Raw genomic sequence first — 21034 nt, 5'->3', positions numbered from 1 at the left:
CAATTAGGTTTATACGAGCTCCTCAAACCAACCGTACTCCATCCTCAAAAATACATATTTTACAAAGTTAAGTAGATTTTAATACAACATAATCATAAAATCACATAAATCAAATAAATGAAAGCACTGAGAGCATCTTATGTAGGGCTGAAACGATTCCTCGAATGATAGATTACTCGATTACTAAAATATTCGTTTACAACAGCCCTAATCTTATGTTTCAAGCAAAGCTTTGAATAAATGTCAAGATGTAGCAGAGGGTCTTCACTCTCCAGTAAACAGAGGGTTCGCCACGGTAGTGGTGGGATTCTGGAACAGCGGATTGTCAGCCTGGAAATAAAGAAAGTTTAACATTAGTTGCATTTCTTTATGCTGTGTTTCAGTCTTGTGAAAACGCCACATTTTATGGATAAGAACTTAACTAGATTAAAGAATGTAATCTTGGGCTAAATTGATTTATCCTTTCTGGTGTTTATCGCCACCAGGGGGCGTATTTGATTTTGAGTTCTGAGTGTCTGATGGGGGGATGGGTTATTTAAGGTCAACCATCATTCTGTTCAGGTGTTGTTAAAAGGCAGAGGGAAACAGTTTTCTACTGTGTTTGGTTTGGATGTATGTCGAATTTATGTGGATCTAAATGGAAACAGTAAGACAATGGACATTGTTCTGAAAATAAATGACTTTATTTTATGTCAAACGGAAGATCGGCATCATGAATCTTAATTGAGCGCAGGTAAAATCAACGCCTTTCAAGAACAACCACCAGTAGCCTAAAATATAGGATTTTAGCCGCTACACATCATCTGTATTTGTTCAGACAGACGATGTGAAGGATCATCCAAATTTACTGTTGGATCTCATCCAGTTATGTTGACCAATGTACTTCGCAGTGACGAGTGGTCATTGTGGAAAAATAATATATAATGATAAAATAATTGGTAACACTTTATTTGACGGATTGTGAATAAGACTGTCATGACACCGTCATAAATATGACATAACTCCTGTCATGAACATGAGTAAGCCTTCATGAATATTTATGACTGTTGTCATAAAGTGTCATTCGGTAAATCATGACACTTTTAATGCAAAGTTGACATTATTCAAAATGTCTTTGTTATGACAACTTGACATTAACCAGGAAATCATGATCTGACGTAAATGTTATAACAGTGTCACTGTTATAAAAAGTTGCTTATACTAATTGGACTTGACAGAAACTCTAAATAGTTCCTGTTTTTCCAGCAACAAAATGTGCATCTCTCTCCTCCCTCCATTGTTAACATTTCTGTCGTGACGTGTTCAGCTGCTGCAGTTGCATAGAAACGGCGGCAAGACGCACAGAGGAAATAAAATGAAATTACAAAAGAAAATAGTAACGCACAATGATCTGGATAAGTAACTTTGATCTGATTACTGGATTTGAAATAGTAATGCGTTAGACATGCGTTACTGAAAAAAGTGGTCCGGTTCGAGAAACGCTACACACAAACACATATGCAGGCAGACAGACAGACAGATAGATGGAATATTAATTATAAAAACAACTTACATTTGCCCACTTGGATTTCTTCTTTTCATTCTCAAATTTCTTGAACTCCTTCAGGTCCTTCATGTGGATCAGTAACTTGACCAGCATCAGCAACAGAATCCCAATTACAGCCACAGCTGCAAGGGAACCTGCTATGATAGCTATGACGTTGGGTGGTTCAGGGCATTCTGTAAGATTAGAATCAGGCCATTACTGATATACAGTTCATAAAATATCCAAGACAACACGGTCCACCCCCACAGCACTCCCTAAGAGATGCGGTCCAATGCCTTCTCCAAGTCCACTAAACATGTATATTGGTTGGGTGAACTCCCATGCACCCTCGGAGGGTGCATGGGAGTTCACCCAACTGCTCTTCCTGAATCCAAAGTTCAAAAAATGGATTCTCTTCTCCAGGACTTAAGAGTGTGACCCATCCCACCCAGTCTGTCAATACAGCGGGACTTCCCCCAATGTCGATGCAACATTGCAGAGTCACCAGAGCCTTAACACTGCAGTTTATTATTCAAACACGTAACAAAATAAAAACGACTGACAATCAGTGACATACCTCTCTTTGTCAGAATTTCAGCATTGTAATTATCCATTCCAGTTAACTGCTCCAGCTTGAATTTGATCCAGCACCCCTCACTGTCCTTCTGGTTGCATTCTTTGCTCTGCAAGTTGAATTTTTCCACCTTCTTATATTCTGAAATGGTATTGTTGCAGACATTGATGCAGTTCTCTTTCGATTTACTCAATGACAGGCAGCTAATGCAACTCCTGAGAATAACATAAATAGAACAGGTTAAAATACAACACATAAATAAGAAAAGGCATATAATTTTCACAGGAACCATTAACATTCTGAAAGTAGCTTTAAATAAAGTAGTAACTTTAATCTTCTTACAATTTCGTCAGGCATGCAGAAGGACAGCCACTGCAATCCTTGCATTGTGGACCTTGATATCCACCTTTGCATTTGCATTGGTTACATTCACAATTCCCTCTGCCATAGCAAATAGAGCCGTCTGAGGTACGGCAGCCCTCGTCAGAAACTTTGCACTGACAAGCACTGCCTTGGTAACCTGGATCGCATCGGCACTGTCCGCAGTTGCATTTACCAATTCCTAAAAGCAATGAGAATTAAAAAGGTTGTCATATTTTTTCCACTTTAATTTTCATCAACATTAATAATGACCTCCTTCATTTGAGGCTTCTTAAATTTCTTAATTCTTCCTCATGTTTTTAATATAAAAAAAAATATCAAGGGGTGGAGATTAAGGGGTTTTAAACTATTACTTTAAATGTTTTACATTAAAAGTAATGAGTTTCAGTATTCATTTTTAAAATGATTTTAATCAACAGTATGTTCATCCATGCACTTCTGTTTATTTTAGATCAAGTGCACAGGAAGGAGAAAACCCTTGACATCCCTCTCCCCAGCCACACACTCAAAGTAGGACCACTGTGTCCATTGTGGCTTTGGAAGACCCAGAATGAGCTGGACTGAGTGTCCAATCCTCCTCTCCTGAGGATCTATTATCCTGCAGCTGTTTTAAAATGCCTCTGCAGAGCTGAATGACTGATGCTGAAGGTGGAGTTCAGCCATTTGACTCAGGTGAGTTGAAGAAGGAATACATCTAGAACTTGAGGGATGGTAACTTTCGAGTACTGGACGTGGGCACTCCTAAGCTAGAGTTAGAGCACACTCTGTGCCCCACCCCCCTCTCTGAATAGGGGGACCGGAAATTGGCAGACTGCAATATTGGGGAATCGTGTCAACCAACACAACCCAACAACCTCCAGAGCCTTAAAGAACTCCAGATGAATCTCATCCACCCTTGGGGCCTTGATCATCCAGTGAGAGGAAATTTATGGTGAGAAAACTTTGATAAAATGATATTTAAGGTAACCTGACTATTTCCCTTCCTAAGCAGTTCCACTAGATTCTGTGTGTTTGGAGCATTCAAAGAGCAAATTTGCTCTTTGCAAATTTGCAAAACTCAGACCAGACTATTATGGTCTGAGTTTTCAGACCAGACATAATAGATTTTTAATCACCAGGGTTATGGGTTTCCTGAATGTTTTAATGGATGTTAAGCTCTAAAAATGCTTAGTAGTAATACTTACAAGACCAAACTGCAAATATTGTTATTTTTGAGGTTTAAGCGTTTGCTGTAAATGTTTTCTTTGGTTTATAAATTACCTTTATGACTTCCACTTTGAATTTGTTTTGTATATAAAAAGTCCCACATCCATCTGCAAGTCTTTCGTTGAGAAATACTTTGATGAAAAAATATATCATCTACTTTAAAAAAATAAAAAACAGTTAAAAAATATTTTACCTGCACACAGCTTGTTATCATACTTCTCACAGTGTTCATCATCACACTCGCAGTATTTTCCATGGTAAGAGGTTCCTTGCTCTGTAGTGTGGCACTGGCATGCGCCACACACACAATCTCCTCGACCCTCACACTCCGTCCCATTCTGCCTTCGACAGGTTGCTCGAAGAGAGCTTTCATCTTTAGTCCCAACAGCACAGTTGCAGAACTGACCCACAAAACCTTGATTGCATCTGCAAAACGAAATATTAAAAATAACAATACAACAACCAAATCAAAATTAGAATTAATTACAGCTGGCTTTGTTTTAAACAGTTTTTTTTTAACCTATTTCACAAAAATATTTATTCCCTAAGTTATATTCATCCATTTTGCATGCCCAGGCAAACCTGTTCAAGGTGAGTGGCTGAGGCTCACCTCCCCAGTCCCTGATAGAAAATCCAGATGCAATATACTAACTACTTAGACGACTACACATGACCACTGAAAACCCACTATCAGCAGGTAAGAGTTGTCAAAATAATAACTGATATGAGAAAAAAGTTAAAGGTACTCATTTTTATCAAAATCAATACAAACGGATCCATTCATATTTGCCCAAACTGCGATAATACTGAAGCGAGGTTCTGGTACTTTCCATGTGGCAAAGCTGAACAGAAAAAAAGGAAATGCTGAAATTGCTTGCTTACTTTAAATTTATGTATGGGATGGTGGGGTTTCATGGGATTTTCTATCTGGAATTCGAATGTTTGTGGGTAAAATCGTTTTGGACTTTGGTATGTTGCTCCTGCTATGTGGCTGGACACCACTCATGCTATGGTCGAACTGCTATACTTAAGATTTTTAATTGGCTGGTGTGTGGCTTCTCAGATTTTGAAAATCGGCCAACTATTCCAAAATTGTGCCGTGTGAACGAGGCTTTAAAACAATCATCAAAGATCTCAAATGCCTGGGGTTAGGGGTAACTTACCATCTGGGCCTCTCACTCCTATAGCAATACTGAATAAATACCTATGTTTTACTGAAAACACATTTTTCCATTAAACATCATTATGTGACTAAAATATTAAAACAGGGACTTTGAGGAAGATAACTTACTTGCAAATACCACAGGTGATGCTTCCTGTACTGTTGCAGTGAATGTGATTGCTGCCTTCGGGGTCATTACATTGACACTCACAGTTGGTAGAAATGGTTACCGTCAGTTTGTCTTTAATTCCCAGTGGGCTGATAGTGAAGGACTTTTCTTCCTCCATGCATTTGTCCACAGTCACAGTAACCTCAAAAGATATCTGTAAAGAGAGTAAATGGATCAGGTGTGTAAAAATATTAAAATCACAAACCTACTGAAACTTTACAGCGGATCTATCAGAGCTAACAAGCTATCTAAAGGGCTACTTCCCATGGCACATCTCCAGTTCAAATTAATGTGTATTAGTTAAAATGCCACTGTACCAAAGAATCTTAGAGCTCCAGCCCACTTAATGCCTAACATTACCTCTGTATCCCTTTCGTTCCAAGAGTAAGAGAATAATGTTTTACAACAGCAAGTGCACTTACAGCACTTATATCAGTCTGCGATTACTTTGTGCAGCATCTCTGAGCGAAAGCCGGAATGGACCCGGAAATCAGAGAAGTGCTTGGTTCCTGTACACTAACATAATTTTTTTAGTGTTCCCACAAAACTCAGCAACACAACACTTATGCATATTTACATACACACTAAAACAAGCTTTAGTTTTGTCTTTTATAACTCAGCTTTATTGATGGTTGGAAAACATGCACACAAACGGATAGCGGCTCTAACGGTTTTCCCCCAGAACCGGACACACAGCGCTCAGGCTGTAACCACAGCAACAAAGTAACAGAGTTCTACATATGACACAAACAAGCCAGCAAATAATCAGTTTTGTTAGATGTAGTGAGGGCTGCAAAAGAAAATCTAGATTTCCCTTCCTACTCCAGTATTAGCAGGTTGGAAAGGATGGAAAATGACTACAGTTCCATAACATGTTTCATACACTTATATAACATAAAGGGCTAAGGTAGCTAAAAGCAAAAGGTTTATTGGGTAACAAAATCTGCAGCAGTTAATCATTTAATCTGTGTCAACAGCTGTAAAAAATGTCAAATCTGTGATTGTTTATCACATCTTTTTCTGATGTGATAAACCAGGTTCAAATATCTGAAAAGGTTAATTTTCACTGGGTTATGACAGAATAAAAGCATCTCAAAACACTGACCTCTTTTTCCGCTTGCACTTGATCGCAGACGCCTTTATTGGGGCCCTCATTTATTCGGTGTTCACACAGTGCCAAGTACTCAACTCTTACATTGTCAGGAAGAATGTCATGAGTCACTGTGACTTTAGATGTCAAGTTCTGCAACAATATACAGATTATTCATATTTACACATTTTTTGCAAAACCAGCAAACAATTCTTAGTCTCAAGTAGCAAAAGCACTGTGAAGGCCTATGGAATTAAAATGCTTATTATTAAGATTCTCAGACAAAACAAAATCACTTTGGAAGCTTACAAATTTTCCAAACTGTACCCAAAATTTTTATATATTAAATATATTAAAATATCTTAATTGTATTAAATTTAATGGGTGTGGCCAAGCTGCTGTACAGCACATCCTAATGTGAGACAGGCCAACTGTTAAATCACAGAAAGCTGAAATGTGGTACATAGATAGAACCCACTAAAACAAGAATGGAGTTGACCATTTTGAGTCAAATGGTAATTTTTGAGAGTTTTTCACTTTTCATGCATGTCGAACTTTAACAAATTCCTCAGAGGGATTTCGGCAAGTATCTGCCCCATACTTGGTCAATATGCCCTTAAAGCATAGGGGACTGAAAGTTATCCCAATGAGGGATGAGCAGGAATCTGAATCAGAGTCTGATTCAGAGCTCTAGTCCTGGGTTGGTCTGAATGCGCCCTAACACTCTTTGAAGTATGGATAGAAAAGTGCTAGATAACAAACAGACTTACATTGTAGGCACTTTCAATTAACTGAACAACATTATTGGAATCTGATGATAAGACTCCCACCACTGACTTTGGAATCATTTTAGTGAGTTCCTAAAGGAAGAATGGAACAAACAGATTTTAGATTTAGTTGACAATTTTTTTCTGTTATAATAAAATTTTCAGCATTAAAAGAAATGGTCAGCATTACCTTGTAAACATTATTCACGTTTTCTGTTACAGCAAATATTGGCTGAATATTGTTTTTTTCCAGCTGCATAGCTAATTGTCCAACAGACGGGTAGTCCTGCACAGGAGAGTTGAAGAATTTGTTAATTAGAATTAAAATATAATAATAAAGAAGGGGTGTCTTTGTGAAGCAAGGGGACATTTAAAAAGGAGGGAAATGTCAGCAAGTATTCAAGTATTTAGTTTTTGTCATTTATCCAATTACCCTCTTGGTCAGTAGCTACTTAACACAATAAGACAAAATTGTTCATCCTTGAATTCACTGCTTAATTTCTCTTTGTCAGAAATAAAACACAATTCATACATACCATGTCATTACTTTTTTCATACAGGTTGCCTGTCATGTGGCACAGTTCATCATTGGGTTCCAGAATGCCTGCTAGTTTTCCATCCCCAGCCATGTGGAATCCAGCATCCGTGGCGAGTACAATTAACCGAGTGCTGCTGTTCCTCCAGCCTATTTTATCCTGTGAAGTGTGTCAGCAAGGGGAAAATGTCTTACAACCATAAACTTCCATCTTCAGTGGAAAATGTACAAAGACGGTCAGTACAACTAATAATACTCCTGCTCCGAAGACGAATGAAACAAACGGTGTCATTAGTTGGTGTAATGGCATTTGTCAGAAATGCCCCAGATGCCCTTTTTTGAATTTTTTGATCAATAATTTAGTTTCTTTATTTTTTTTATTTGGAGGGGCACAAACAGTAACAAATACTACTGGAGGGCCCTAACAAAAACAATTTAGAAAAATAAATTAGTCTGGCTGCCCTCGGTCTAAAAACGACTGAACGGAGTCTCAGTGCGTCTGCCTCCTTGTTGTTAAGACATCTTATCAACAACAAGGAGGAGTGAAGGTTTAACTGCCCCTTCTAACTACCAAATTATGGGCAAGAATATTGTTTTTTCCAACACAGAGTGGTTTGTGAATAAAACCATAAACCTGCTGGTTTAAATCATATGGAACTTCTACCACAGTGGCTCTGCAGTAACATTACATCTGGAGTATTTTCACTTACATGGAAACAAACCTTAATTGTTCTTACGCAGCTTCACTGATTAACAGATTGTACATGACTGTGTCATCTTTGGAGGAGTCCTTACCCCGCAAACAGCAGCCTGCATCATGGCATCAAGGCTTCCTTCAGGAGAGTCCAAGTTCCCAGAGATGTACTGCTCTGCCACCTTCTGTCTGAACACGTCCCGACTCGGTGTCATACTGAGCACATGTCTGTAGCCAAAGGCAGCCTGGCATTGAGCCTCACTTTCATCACATGGTTTCTTGAGTTTCTCCTCGTTGGTGTTGGTGTAAGGAAGGACGGTTTTATCAACAAAGGCCCCAAATCCTGTAATTACACAGATGTAAATAAAGAAGTCTAGTGAAAGTATAGAGTCAAATAAATGCACTGTGATGAGAACTTTGTCAGCCAAACTTGTTGAAAGCTGTAGAAAAGAACTTTAGCTATAGTTAAAAAAAAAGGTTAAGTTATTTAGATAAAGTCCTGTTGATCTTTGTTACAGATCTTTGTACGTACAAGTCTCACATTTGATTGTTTTCCAAATTGGTTGAGCATCAGCTGCTCATTCCAAAAGATAAAATTCAGCAGAAGAACTGAATTAGACTTTTGAACCTCAGCTTTTTGGTCTGTGACTTTGTTTACTAGTATTGAGAAACAATTTGAGAAATTTTTCTGTGCATTTGAAAAGAAATGCTTTAAGAATGCATTACCTATTTTAGCATCTTTAGTAATTTTATTCAAAGCATCAAAAAGATTTCCTCCCAGTCTTTTTACATTAGCCAGATCGTCCTTCATGGAGTAGGAGAGATCCATCAAGTAGTAAAGATCCACAGGGTAACCTTCAGCCCTCTTAAAGGACACTTTGAATTTGTGTGGAAGCCCTGCAAGCAAAGACAAGATAAAATTAGTTACATTTCAATGCTCATAAAGAATTCAGTTAGAGAAAGAAACCTGACGGTCATCACTGAGAAGCTCCTGCTATGGTATAATCTACTGTATGCATGGACCCATTGCCAATAAGTGGAATACAATGACAGTTAGTGTGATCTATAAAATAAGAGATTCCAAAGGATGATAACATTTACTCCTAAATGTAATAAGCACAAAACTTTTCTACATGTATTAGAATATATATATTCAGTGATATGGACAGTAACAACTGACTGCACTCACCAGGTCGCAGTTTCAGGTCGATTTTTTGTGGAGTCATTTGGACTGGTTCTGTACTGCCAGACGACTTGGATAAAGGGTCTTGTTGCTTAATCTCCTCGGTGTTTTGAGGAGAAATAATCTCTTCTCTTTTGCAGCCTCTTGCCATCAGCTTTGCTCGAGTTTCACAGCGGGCTGCTTCCTGTTCCCCACCTTTGGTAAAATTCTATGTGAAAGCCAAACAACAAAATATCTGTCAAGCTAAAGAGCAAACATTGGTATGGAAGTCATTAGTAGCTGACAGTCTCTGCAAACGGTGGTCAAAACTGTGCAACGCTTGTTGATCATAAGCGGGTTTTTTTCACTTTGGGTAAAGAAAAACAAAACACCATTTCCATCTGCTTGCACAAAGAGTTTAAACTTTTCCATTTTAAAATAAAACACTCCTGTGTGGATGGGGCTCTAAGCCTCTGGTTTCAAAGTTGTAGTGCAGAAAAAAGCCCAATAAGAATTGGTTGTGTTGGACAGCAAAGGATCTTCCTCCAAGTAGTGTCCTGTTGTGTGTTAGGGCTAGTATAAAATCATAAGAAACCAGCTGCATAGCTCCTTTAAGTTACTAATGGAAGTATGACTTCAATAAAATAACATTGATGACAACCTTCTACATGTCCAAAAAGGAAAATGTGTTTAAAAATTAAACTGTAAGAAGCTTTTTCCCTCCCACCTTGGTTGCGTTCTGCCTGGATATACAGTTGAGAGCTTTGAATGTTACCATACTGGCCTTTTTTGTGCATAGTGCAGCTGTGAGCCTAGGAAGCTACAGTCAGTTGCATTAAACCAAGGTCTGTTGTGAAACAGGAAAAAAGGTTGGGTGTAATAGGGCCTTAACTCAGAGTTGCACAAACTTCCTGTTTGGTGATGCAGAAGTAGCGATGAAAGGGCAATCAAAAATAGTTTAGATTGTTCAACATCGACTTATCTGTCACATGACTCAGTTCAGTGGTGATATATTTAAAAGTGGAACATTTACCAGAAAAACACCTCACTTCCTGTTACCAGTGCTGCTCAAATGATTCTTGCAGATTGCCATATATGTGGTGACGAGTGAAGTGTTATGAGATCTGTGGTGTGAACAAACTACATGTCTATGCCAGAAATGTGACAATTCAAAACCCTGCAGTGGTAGCTGTTATGTGTTTAGGGCTGCTAATATCAATTATATTACATCTGGAAAAAACTGTGCACTGGGGTAAATACCATTTAAGCCTTTAACTGGCATGTTGACACCCCAGTGTGGTCCCATTGACTAACATGTAAGCTTTTTGAGTGACAGTTGAAGGTAAATATGCCAGGAACTCATTGATGTGTTATTGCAGTAGTTATGAAGAGTTTACTGACCTTTGTACTATAAACACAGTTTATTAACACAGTACTGCTGACCGACTGCATTACAGTAAATATAAAGATCCATAAATGCATAGCAGTAGTGTTAATCCATCCAGCCACTTTCATTAAACTGCTGATACAACAAGTGTTCCTCACCAGCTCCTTACACCATGAGCAGAACGGCCCAGATGTGATGCAGTCTTTACACGAAGTGATGGCTGACTTTGAGCAAACTTCCTCTTGCTGACACAGCCCTTCAAAGAAACCACAGAGTACATGTAAGAAATGTAGCATGGTGTGGAACCAAAATGTTTCAAGAGTTTTTAATGTTTTGTTCCAGCCTTCTGCAGATATTTAGTGTATTAGTAAAATGTGGGTGATGCCTGTAGAATGGAAAGTATTTTTTATCAGTATAATTTCCTGTGTTAAAATTGAGACACCTTTGCAAACTCTGAGGCTTCCTGCCTTACTACAAACAAAACCAAGTTCCATGTTGTTCCGATGGAGACCTTTCTTTTTTTAATTAATGTGTTGCTCTCACAGAAAGAAATGCCATAAATCGTATTCATGCAGTTATGTTTTTTCAGATTATTCCAACTTACCATGTTTGCCCAGCATAAGGAGCAGAAGTGAAAGCACACACCAGTCCATTCTCTGACGACACAAAACATACAAAAGATAATTAACCCCAAGATTACCCTAAAACATTATACTAGACAAAACTAGTAAATCTCTTCAACACAAAAATTAAAGCTACAATATAAAATATAATGGTTCCTGGCATCAAAGTTCTGTGTTAAATTGACGTTTAATAAACTCAGAGATCAACTTAAGTTTACACCATAAAAGGAAAAAGCTTGACAATAGCGTGAGCTCACTAGCGTACTTCCTCTTTCTGATTTAGCCGAGCAACTTGCTCCTTTATTAGCAAGATGTGCGTAACATCGTCTGAAAACCGCTTTTGTTTCAGTCATCACATACCTTTCCAACATTTATTTTGGGAAACAACTAGATGTGGCCATAAAGTTACATAAATTGCTTATGACAAGCAAATATAAGTAAGCTTAATATCAACAATAAACAGTGAAGCCAGTAGTGATGGTTCACCCACAAAAATGTTCCAGTTTCTGTATATTTGCACATAGTTGGATGAACCAGTGCAAATACTGGAGACGTTTTGCAAGTCAACGTGTCCACAAGGTCACTGGTGTCATCATGACAGTTGATTACATTTTGGATTAAAATCCAAAATTCCAATAAATTGAAGGATGTTTTAGACCTTTTCAAATTTGGTTTTTTTTTGAGCCCAAATTTAGGCTTAAAAGTGCCTAAATCACTTTTAAGCTCTAGATCACTCCTGCTGTTTTCAGAAAACTTTACAATGTAATGTTAAGATCAATAACTTTCCTTTTCGAAAGACTGAACGTCCATACCATCCTAACTTTGTCACTTTCATATGAAATTCTTACGATACACATCGCAAGAATGTGTATCGTGTGTCTCACGCAGATTCGTGAGATTCTGAAACCCAAATAAAAGCAGAATTTTGAATTTTTGTGACCCAATAAACTATAATTTTGATAAAATTACATGGTAGCCCCGACTCTTCCTGCTTGGTGCATTATTTTTAACCCAAACGTTTCATCGTATGTCTCTCCGTCTTTATCGCTGTTCTTTTCCCAATTAGAATTTGAATGTCTGCATTCGTACGAATTCATGTAGAAACGGAGCAAACTACAGCAAAGGGGGAACAAACATGAGACGACAAAAGTGGCTTACTTACAAAAAATATGTCAAAGAAACTTACCGCTCACAAGATGGTGCTTTTCTGCGTGTAGACAGATAGATGTGCTGTCAGACAAGGAAGTTAACGGGTATGACAGCATTTAGGAGAACTGTGCCTCGCCCCAAAACCCGTCTCCCACACACACACACACACACACACACACACACACACACGCAACAAGATTAAGTTCCCCATTCTCCTCAAGCTGTTTTACTGCAAAACGTTACTTTGACATGGTAAAAGTTACTTTTGTTTTACTATGTCAGGTTAATTGGTCTCTTTAAATTCTCCCCAGGTGTGAGTGTGTGTGTGCATGGTTGTGTGTCCTGTCTGTCTCCGTTTCCCTGTGACAGAGTGGCGACCTGTCCAAATGTCCCCGCCTCTCACCCAAAACGTTAACTGGAGACAGACACCAGCACACCGTTGGGGACAAGGGTGTACAGAAAATGGATGGATGGTGTTTCGGAGGAAAACTCATACAAATGGACCGTCAGGGAGAACAACACACATTTTAAGGAGTTATTTTATTTTGAAATTACAATGGACATTGTAAAGATACTAAAAAGCAAACTGAAGACAGTTTCTGCATTGCAACATTAGAACTTCATGCCATTGATAACCATTATGGACATGGTTTAAAGACAATTAAACCATGTCTTTAATTGAGAAAGACAGATTAATTTGTCCATTAGCAGTATAATGCATTGGTGAGAGCCCATATAAAACAATCGTTTTCAGGCCCAGGCAATGCTGTTAGCTGGCCTGGACAGTAGAAACATTAGAGTCTGGGTGTACACAACACATGTTTTAAGTGCAGTTATTTCATTTTGAAATGACAATGGACATTATAATAACACTAAAAAGCAAGTTGAAGGCGATTTCTAACCAGCACTGCAACATTAAGAGACCTTCATGTTACCGACGTTAACCATTATAAGAAGAGGATCCTCGGCTTTATTAAAAGGGTGTTTAAACAGGTTAATTGGAAGAGTCCAAATCTGTGCAGCAGCTGTCCTGACTCGCTGGCAGTGATTAGATTCCATGCTTCTGCTTTAGCTCTTCTACCAGCTTGATGTACTCTTTCATGGAATCGTCTTTGCTTTTGCCTGACAGAAGAAAGAAATAAATTGTTTTTTCAGGAGAAATAAACCATTGAACACGTCTTGTGTCTCCACAAGGACTCCAGTTTTGCATGCAAAGTGGCATAAACAGACATAGTGGTAGGAGTTTGTTCTGCAATTGGTGGGTCGCTGGTTCGCCTAACTGCATGTTGGGAGGTCATGGACAGATCTGGAGGTGTACGCTGTGGTCCAACATACCTTTCTGCTTCTCCCAGGCATCCCACTTAGCTTTTCCAGTAAAATCAAGCATTCCAGGACGAGCTTTAGAAAGATGATAGAGATACGATGGTAAGACGACTTGTACTGGTTTCAAAGTTACATTGCTTAGAAATTCAATCTGGACTGTCATGCTAGCAGACTATTTTTTTTAGCCGTTTGATATTACTCAGTATTGCTGGTTATCATAGGGCAGGGCATGGGGGGTGGGTAATTTAGAGTGACCAATCTCACCTAACATTCATGATGGGGCAGTGGGAGGAAGAACAGAGCAACAGAGAACTGAGGCAGCAGGAAATGGCCAGGATTTGAACTTTGCACCGTCACAAGGAAGGTTCTGTCACCACCATGCAAACACAACTAAATTAATTTCCTAGTACGTTTGACTCAGTGGTGTAGCAATGAAAGCAGAAGCCTTAACGTCTTGTTTCTAAAACAAGGTGCTCTGTTTTAACCTAAATCGTTTTACAGCATAACAGCTAGTAGCAAAACTGAAGTGTAGATTAGTGCATTGCATCTCTGAGTTACAACATTTAATTTCCCTTTGAGATCAATAAGTATTTATGAATTTAATTTGAGTGCACTTCTGTGAGGAGGCAGTCTCACCTGTGTTAACATCTCCCACGGTGGCTTGCTTAAACAAGGAGTAGAGCAGCAGCATCTCCTCATCAGATGGTTTCGCCTTCAGCTGCTTCACTTCAGCTGCGGCCACATCAAAGTTAGCCTACAGGGGAAAAGAGGAAGGCTCTTTTAAACATCAAACGGTTGACCTTCTCTGACCCCAACAACTTTCGGTATTATCAAAGTAATAACTTTTAGTTGACTGAACACAGTATTTTCGAAAAACATTGTAAATTTAAATGGACAAACGGGTAAAAAGGTTTTTAAATCCAGAATAAAATAAAAAATTCCCCTTCTCATACATACAGCTGTTGATAATCAGGGTCCGTCATCGCACAGAGCGATATGTTGTTTCTCCACCATTAGAACATTTAGTAGTGAGTGACTGAGGATGATTGACAGCACTAAAACCCACCTCCTGGTTCTGATTGGTTGTTTTTGGCCAGAACGTTGCATTACTTTATCCAGTAATAGTTCAGGGAGGAAGTAGAGGAGATTGATCTTTTTAACCACAGATTATCCATCTCATAGCAAACTGTTACGACATTGTGACAGCTTTAACAAATATGGAGAAAATATATATTTTTAATTAAAGTTATATACTGCAGCTTGCAGAAAATGCAACAACATGGCAATTCTTTTTAGAAGTCTGGATTGCTTCGTGTATATTTTGCACATTGCCTGGTGTTGCTCGTGGGAAGAGATATTTCAGTAAGATAAAACTAATAGAAAAAAAAAGTTAAGCAACCTTCTTGTATACTGTATGCAAGAAGGTTTCATGTTAAATTCACTAGCAGTAAATATTGTGCTAGTTATCAGTATTGAACCAAAGAAAGCAAGGCTTTAAAATTGTGACACTTTTGATGGGTCAGACTCAAGAAATTGTAACAGCAGCTGTGTGGGGGGGCCCCATTTTCTTTTTTTGTCATGGGGCCCAAGATTCCTGGCAGCGCCCCTGCCTCCAGGACACCAGTAGCTTCTTAGCCTACCGATCAGCCAGAAATATGAACACGTGTCTGATCTATGTCGCGCAGTCTGATCAGAGGTCAGTGGTGACGTAATTGAAGGACACTTTTCATACTAGACTTCCGGTCTACTTAGGACTGAGGCAAATGATGCAAGTGATACGGGTGAGGGGTCAGTTGGACCCCATTTGTGAACGCAAGGGTTAATAAGATTATACGTGCCGTTAGTCACAGTGGCAGCAAAGTTAATACGTGGTGGGTGGGTAACACATGCTTTTTGTTGTAAAAAAGAGCCGTAGCCAGAGGCAGGCATAAAACCTGATGAACATTTATACACCAACGACCATTTTTAAACCGGTGCCACCAGAAAAAACACTCTTCCCACTAGCAGCTCCCTTTAAGTAATTTATTTTTCTAAACCAAAGGATCCTGCCTGGAAATGGCCATTTCCAAGAGGCTAACCACCACACACCACCTAACTAAACCCCCCACTTCTTTAATGTGCTGGAACACGCTTCACACTGTAGTCAATGTATCCATACTCACTTGTAAGTCTGTCATTTTCAGTGGAGTTCCTCAGCTGCTAGTGGCGACGTGCAGTGAACCGATAATGGAGGGTTAGCTCAGCGCTGCTTCCTCCTTTCATTGAACACGGAGACCACAGTTCAAAGTTCGGACACGCCTTTCCGAGCACTGTTTTTTTTTATTTAACTTTATTGATACAACATTCGCTTGCAAACCTTGAGGCAGCTGTTTTATACTGACATCTAAGCATGAAAGATTAAGCATGTATGAAACGTGTTTAATAAAAAAATAAGTCACCTGAACGACAAGAGTTTAATGCCTAATGTTGCTATTTCGTAGCTGCAAATAAATATGTCAAATAAATTGAAAATCTTATTTTTTCCCCATTCATTTCAGAGAAGGAAATTCATATATCAATTTATTGCCCATAAGAAATCAAGCTTTATTTCTTGTAATTTTGGAGGTTATATCTAATACATAATGAAACCTGGTTTCTTCGGGAGAAGCTGCCAAAGTGGCTGAAGAGATGGATCAGCTAATTAAATGAAAACGGCAGCAAATTTTCGCTAAGCCTCTAACTGGCCAGAGAGCACACAACGGTAAATCAATGTTGAATTATAGTCAGAATGGTTGATTTTTGGTTGAGGTCGACAACTGACGGTGGATCAACCATCAAACAACCATCCAGCTCTAGCCAAGTAACCAATGTTGAAAATGTGTCATTGAATCAATGTTTTCTTGTGGTTGAAATCTAATGAGTGAAATGCCGATGTCTGATCAATGTTGAATCAATGTATGTTTTGTTTTGCTGCACCCCTTCCCCTCCTTTCCTCATCAGCGCTCTGGGTCAGAGCATTTTATTACCGAGTGGGGGTTCTCACGTTTTAAATTAAGCACTGTAGATGACAGTGGGTGGTGATACCTTTCTGTACATTGTCTTACTTGTCCATAAAAATTCTTACCGACTGTTTTTGTGTGACATATTAACACGAAAACGTCTACAATGTACTTACTACAAGGAGAGGAGCGGTCCACCCCCACCATTTACATGAGTGGGACGGCCCAACCAAATTCAATGTTGAATTATGATCACAAAGGCTGAATTTATGGTTAAGGTTGATGACTCATGGTGGATAAACCATCAAACAACCACACATGATTTTAATTGATGGCTGATTCACAGGGTTTTGCTGAACTGAAAACATGCAGGTCAGTTTGCCTTGAGGACAGGTGTGTCTAATCAATTTTGAATCCAAGTATGCTGTTTGTTGCACCCCTCCTCACCTCCTCCTCATCTACGGAGCCCTCCAGGGGACATGGGGGAACATTTTTCTTTTGCGTTCCCCCACCCAGTTTGGTTCAGGCTTCCTATCAAGCTATAAGAATGATAGAAAAGATGCTAACAAAATGCCTCAGACCTGCAGCCCATAGGCGGTTCTAGACACAGGCTAACAGAAGTGGCTCTTTGGCTCACTTATGTATTAAATGATAAAATATTGCCCTGTTTTTGTTCTATTCTTTTTTAATTGCCCTGCAGGCAGCAATTTATTCACACATGCAGTTGCGCCCCTGCCTCCTCACCGCCAGATGGCGACACTTAACAGTATGAATCCACTCGACAAGATGGAAGAGCTCATGGATCGATTCGTCTGGTCTTAAACTTCTAGTTTCTGTTTTCCACATGAGCAGAGGCTTGTTTTTATACTTTTAAACACACTTTTTTTGTGTGCTCTTCTGGGCGGATGGCCGGTGAAAGATTATCTTATCCGGAGGACTTGGACGTTCCAGCTGTGGTCACAGTTCGCCTCATCAGGTCGTTTGAACAAAGAAACTTCAAGCCTGTGGTGTTCCAGCAGGTCAGCCTTAACCAGACCGTGCAGGACTTCATGCGCTGCGTGAGAGACGGTGAGTCGGGGGACCTGAAGGAGAGACACCTTGACCCGTCGGAATATCCCATTTCTGGCTCAGCTCAAACTTTAAAACCTATTTCGGGTTGAAATGAAACAGATACTCAGCATGTTTTTGGTTGTTTTTAAAATCAGCTTCGAAATAATTTCTCTATTCTCAGAAGCAGAAATCATTTGTAGGTGAAACTGCTTGGTTTACACATTTCAGCGCATCAGTTTAAGGGAGGAAATCCCATCTCATTGTTGGGGGGTGAGGGGGGGGGGTCGCCAAGTTACAGTGAAATATAACATCAAATTTGGTTTAAAAAGTTTTTAATGTGTTCAACCTGAAGGACCAAACACGACTAGTAAGTGGTAATGTTCAACAAACGTGTGTTTTTCTTAGTAAACAAACTGTTGAGACCCATAGAAGTTAAACTAAGGTTTAAATGTTCAGATATCAGTTTGGTTCAGAGCCACTGATCTGATCTCTGCTACGCCTTTACAAAATGTAAGGCTCTAAATAAAAAGTTTTAATGAATGACTCTTTTTAATAAAATTAATCATAAATATTGATGTATTGTAGTGGCTCCCAATACAAGCTATGTGTTATTTAAATTATAACTAGTTAAGTTGCTTTATTTTTAAACCTTTTTTGGTTTTTCCATGTCCTGGATGGCTGAGAACCAACTAGTAGATAGAAATAATGAATGTCTGGGAAGTATCATAACTTAAAGTTAATGCTCAAAGTGTGAAGGTTTTTATAGAAAAATATCCGGATTTTATTTTGTGGATTTAAAGGCTCTATGTTGAAGATGGTAAGAAATAAAGACATACCAACCTTTGTGTTTTTCTTTCTGCTCCCACACTGAGCTGTCAGCTAGTGCTTCCTCCCTCCTGTTTCAGACTCTTCTCATTAATGTAAGAGCGAGAGAGCTAAATATAACTGAGATATTTGCTGCCTTTGACAAAAAAAGTTTAAGTCTATGAAAGCAATGTAGCCAGTTTTGCTAGTTTTGATTTCCAAGGCATAACGTGGCAGGTTAACATGATTCAGCCAAAGTAATTAGTGAGCGCTGACCAATAGGGTCACTACATCGCTCGTCTTTAAGCCCCGCCCAGGATGTTCATGCGAGATTCGCAAGCAAAAAATAAGGAAATCGCAACCAAAGATTTCTGACATGCGCAAATAAGTTTGTTTTGCAAATAGCATTTTCACTTCATGAGACAAAAATGAGTGATTTTAATTTTAAAAAAGTTATTTAAACATTTTTTTGTCATTAAAAAAAACACATTACAGTTCCAAAAGTTTTGATCACAGTTTTATTTTTCTAAATTGAGATTAGGTTTTGTTGAATGAATAATTGTAAACCGAATGTAACCCCATATAAATGTGCCTTGTATACATATTTCCCAGAAAGACTTAAAAAAAACTTGTAAGAAAAATATATCGTGACTATTTTTTGTGTTTTGTTTTGTGTCAAATTTGAATATAAGAACTGCTTAATTATTTTAGCCTTTCAACATCTTCTATTTGTGCGCTCTACTACTCCCATGGTTTATTTTTAATAGATGGGAGCATCCAGGTATGTTTTTATTACTAACCTTAAATAAAAAGCTTTAAGTTGAGACATACATTTCTTCCAGATATTGCCGCAAGGGAAGGTCTTCCTCCTCCTTTCAGAAAGTATGGATACGGTATGTTTGTTTTATTATTTTTACTGAAACAAAGTGTGATTGATTGTCAGTGGTGTTCTGTATTTCTTCAGTTCAGCAGAGCTGACATCTGTTGAAGCATCCATAGCCTTAAGTGCTTGAAAGCAACATTATTTTTATTTTTAAATCTCCCTGTTGGTGATATGTGGGAACTTTTAGAAAGGAAGTAACAACAGGTTAAGATGAAGCTCATAAATTTTTGTTTTTTTGGATTCTAACTCGGATCCAGTTCTACTGTTACTTTTTAAGGCCGTAAAAATTCCTTGCATGATTCCAGTACCTTGATTATTAAAATTCCTCGAGGACAATTATCTGCCTCGAAGCTTCTTAAATGATGTTTTATTATTTAGCGCATGATTTTTCTATGTTGCGCAATGCTCTCACTTCCACCTACCAGGTGTTGATGAATACTAAATGTAGCAGCATAATGTCCAATTTTCAAATTTGGTTCGGGGGGGGATTTTGTTTATTGATGATAATGTCCGCGTTTTTATAGTTTTTCTGGAGACCAATAAGCGTCTTTAAAATGTCTGGCGTGATACACAGAGTACGACAGTCTTTCTCCTCCCAGAGCTGCTGCCTGGTGGCTGGTTCAGAGCGAACGGCGGGGGAGAGGTGAGGCAGATAAAATATGGGTGAAATTTTTCTGCCATAGTCCGAGAGCACACATTTTCAGTCTGAAAACAGGATTTCATGTCTTTCTTCTCAAAACTTTTAACGCTTGTATTCAAAACATTCACGTAAACGCTCACACTTAGTCTCTGCTCGCTTACGAAACATGGGACCATAATTTGTAGATTTGGAGGATGTGCAAAGAAAGGCTCCAAAAATATAAATATATTCATTCTACTCTGAAGAATGCAAAACCAACAACACTGTCAAAGTCTGTGATTATTCCTTATTTTTTTATATATATATAATATATATATATTTAAATATATATATATAAATACTGTGAAATTTATCTATGTGTTGACGATTCTCTATGTATGTTAATGTTATTTATTTGAAATTAAGTTAAAAAAAAGTTTGACAATAGGGCTGGGGGATGTGAGAAAAATCTAATATCCCGATATATTTTTTGCTATATCATGATACATGATATATATCTCAGTATTCTTAAATGAACTCCAGTGTTATTTTAAACTATAGACCCCCTGCAGCCTGATGTCACCCACACAAGTTTCCGCGCCCATTTCCTTGCTAGACTTAAATGTAAGGTCCCTATGAAAGAAAAAGGGATGCAGTAGTTTGCTATGAATTGACTAAATTATGACTAGATGATAAAGTCAGAAAAAAAGTTTTAGGAAAAAAAATGGTGAGGGAGAGGAAACTTAACTTTCAGATACGATGCTGTAGAATAAGGTGTGTTTTAGTTCAGCTTAAAAATCAAAAAGGCGACTCACACAAACTGACAGATCATCAGTAAAGCAGGCGTTTAAATTAGCTAATCAACTAGATTGGCTAATAATAGAAGCGGTGGATAATCAACCAAAGCAATCACTTATTAATAATCGCAAAATACACATCAAGCCTAAAAACCC

The 21034-nt window shown here is 38.4% G+C and overlaps 3 protein-coding genes across 5 annotated transcripts in view; 1 reads left to right on the top strand and 2 right to left on the bottom strand.

Moving 5' to 3' along the window:
* Positions 1–7: 7 nt before the first annotated feature.
* itgb2 (integrin, beta 2) lies at positions 8–12558 on the bottom strand. Of its 2 annotated transcripts, XM_016662464.1 has the most exons (17): positions 12462–12558; positions 11257–11308; positions 10811–10908; positions 9293–9494; positions 8830–9000; positions 8205–8446; positions 7411–7569; positions 7065–7160; positions 6878–6967; positions 6123–6260; positions 4978–5171; positions 3880–4112; positions 2442–2661; positions 2103–2314; positions 1553–1719; positions 218–330; positions 8–141 (listed from the first exon to the last, which is right to left on the bottom strand). In XM_016662464.1, the coding sequence occupies exons 2-16, from the start codon at positions 11303–11305 to the stop codon at positions 265–267; spliced, it is 2337 nt and encodes a 778-aa protein (XP_016517950.1). In that variant the 5' UTR covers positions 11306–11308; positions 12462–12558; the 3' UTR covers positions 8–141; positions 218–264. The 2 variants fall into 2 exon arrangements, with proteins under 2 accessions (XP_016517950.1, XP_007575326.1); XM_007575264.2 differs by lacking the exon at positions 8–141 and having other exon boundaries at positions 150–330.
* A 387-nt stretch (positions 12559–12945) lies between these two features.
* On the bottom strand, positions 12946–16038 carry dbi (diazepam binding inhibitor (GABA receptor modulator, acyl-CoA binding protein)). The gene is made up of 4 exons (XM_007575263.2): positions 15910–16038; positions 14384–14501; positions 13760–13822; positions 12946–13546 (listed from the first exon to the last, which is right to left on the bottom strand). The coding sequence occupies exons 1-4, from the start codon at positions 15922–15924 to the stop codon at positions 13473–13475; spliced, it is 270 nt and encodes an 89-aa protein (XP_007575325.1). The 5' UTR covers positions 15925–16038; the 3' UTR covers positions 12946–13472.
* A 1442-nt stretch (positions 16039–17480) lies between these two features.
* cunh2orf76 (chromosome unknown C2orf76 homolog) overlaps positions 17481–21034 on the top strand; it is a 6972-nt gene continuing 3418 nt past the window's right edge. Inside the window, exons 1-2 of one of the 2 annotated variants that reach the window (XM_007575261.2) lie at positions 17483–17793; positions 19422–19472. In XM_007575261.2, coding sequence (XP_007575323.1) covers positions 17631–17793; positions 19422–19472 — 214 coding nt within the window. In that variant the 5' untranslated portion in view covers positions 17483–17630. Of the gene's footprint in view, positions 17794–19421; positions 19473–21034 lie in introns of both variants that reach the window. The other variant, XM_007575262.2, reaches the window with a different exon arrangement.

This window comes from Poecilia formosa, unplaced genomic scaffold, assembly GCF_000485575.1.
Source record: "Poecilia formosa unplaced genomic scaffold, Poecilia_formosa-5.1.2 Scaffold374, whole genome shotgun sequence".
NCBI lineage: Eukaryota > Metazoa > Chordata > Actinopteri > Cyprinodontiformes > Poeciliidae > Poecilia > Poecilia formosa.
This window is presented reverse-complemented; position numbering and strand designations above follow the sequence as displayed.

Excerpts from the sequence above, each read along its gene's own strand:
- itgb2 (XM_016662464.1), bottom strand. The coding sequence starts at position 11,305 with ATGGACTGGTGTGTGCTTTCACTTCTGCTCCTTATGCTGGGCAAACAT. Across the intron at positions 2,315-2,441 it reads TCTGCATGCCTGACGAAATT|GAGTTGCATTAGCTGCCTGT; the intron begins GTAAGAAGATTA and ends TGTTATTCTCAG. Across the intron at positions 1,720-2,102 it reads TGAAATTCTGACAAAGAGAG|AATGCCCTGAACCACCCAAC; the intron begins GTATGTCACTGA and ends CTAATCTTACAG.
- dbi (XM_007575263.2), bottom strand. Across the intron at positions 13,823-14,383 it reads CGTGGGAGATGTTAACACAG|CTCGTCCTGGAATGCTTGAT; the intron begins GTGAGACTGCCT and ends ATCTTTCTAAAG. Across the intron at positions 13,547-13,759 it reads TGCCTGGGAGAAGCAGAAAG|GCAAAAGCAAAGACGATTCC; the intron begins GTATGTTGGACC and ends TTCTTCTGTCAG.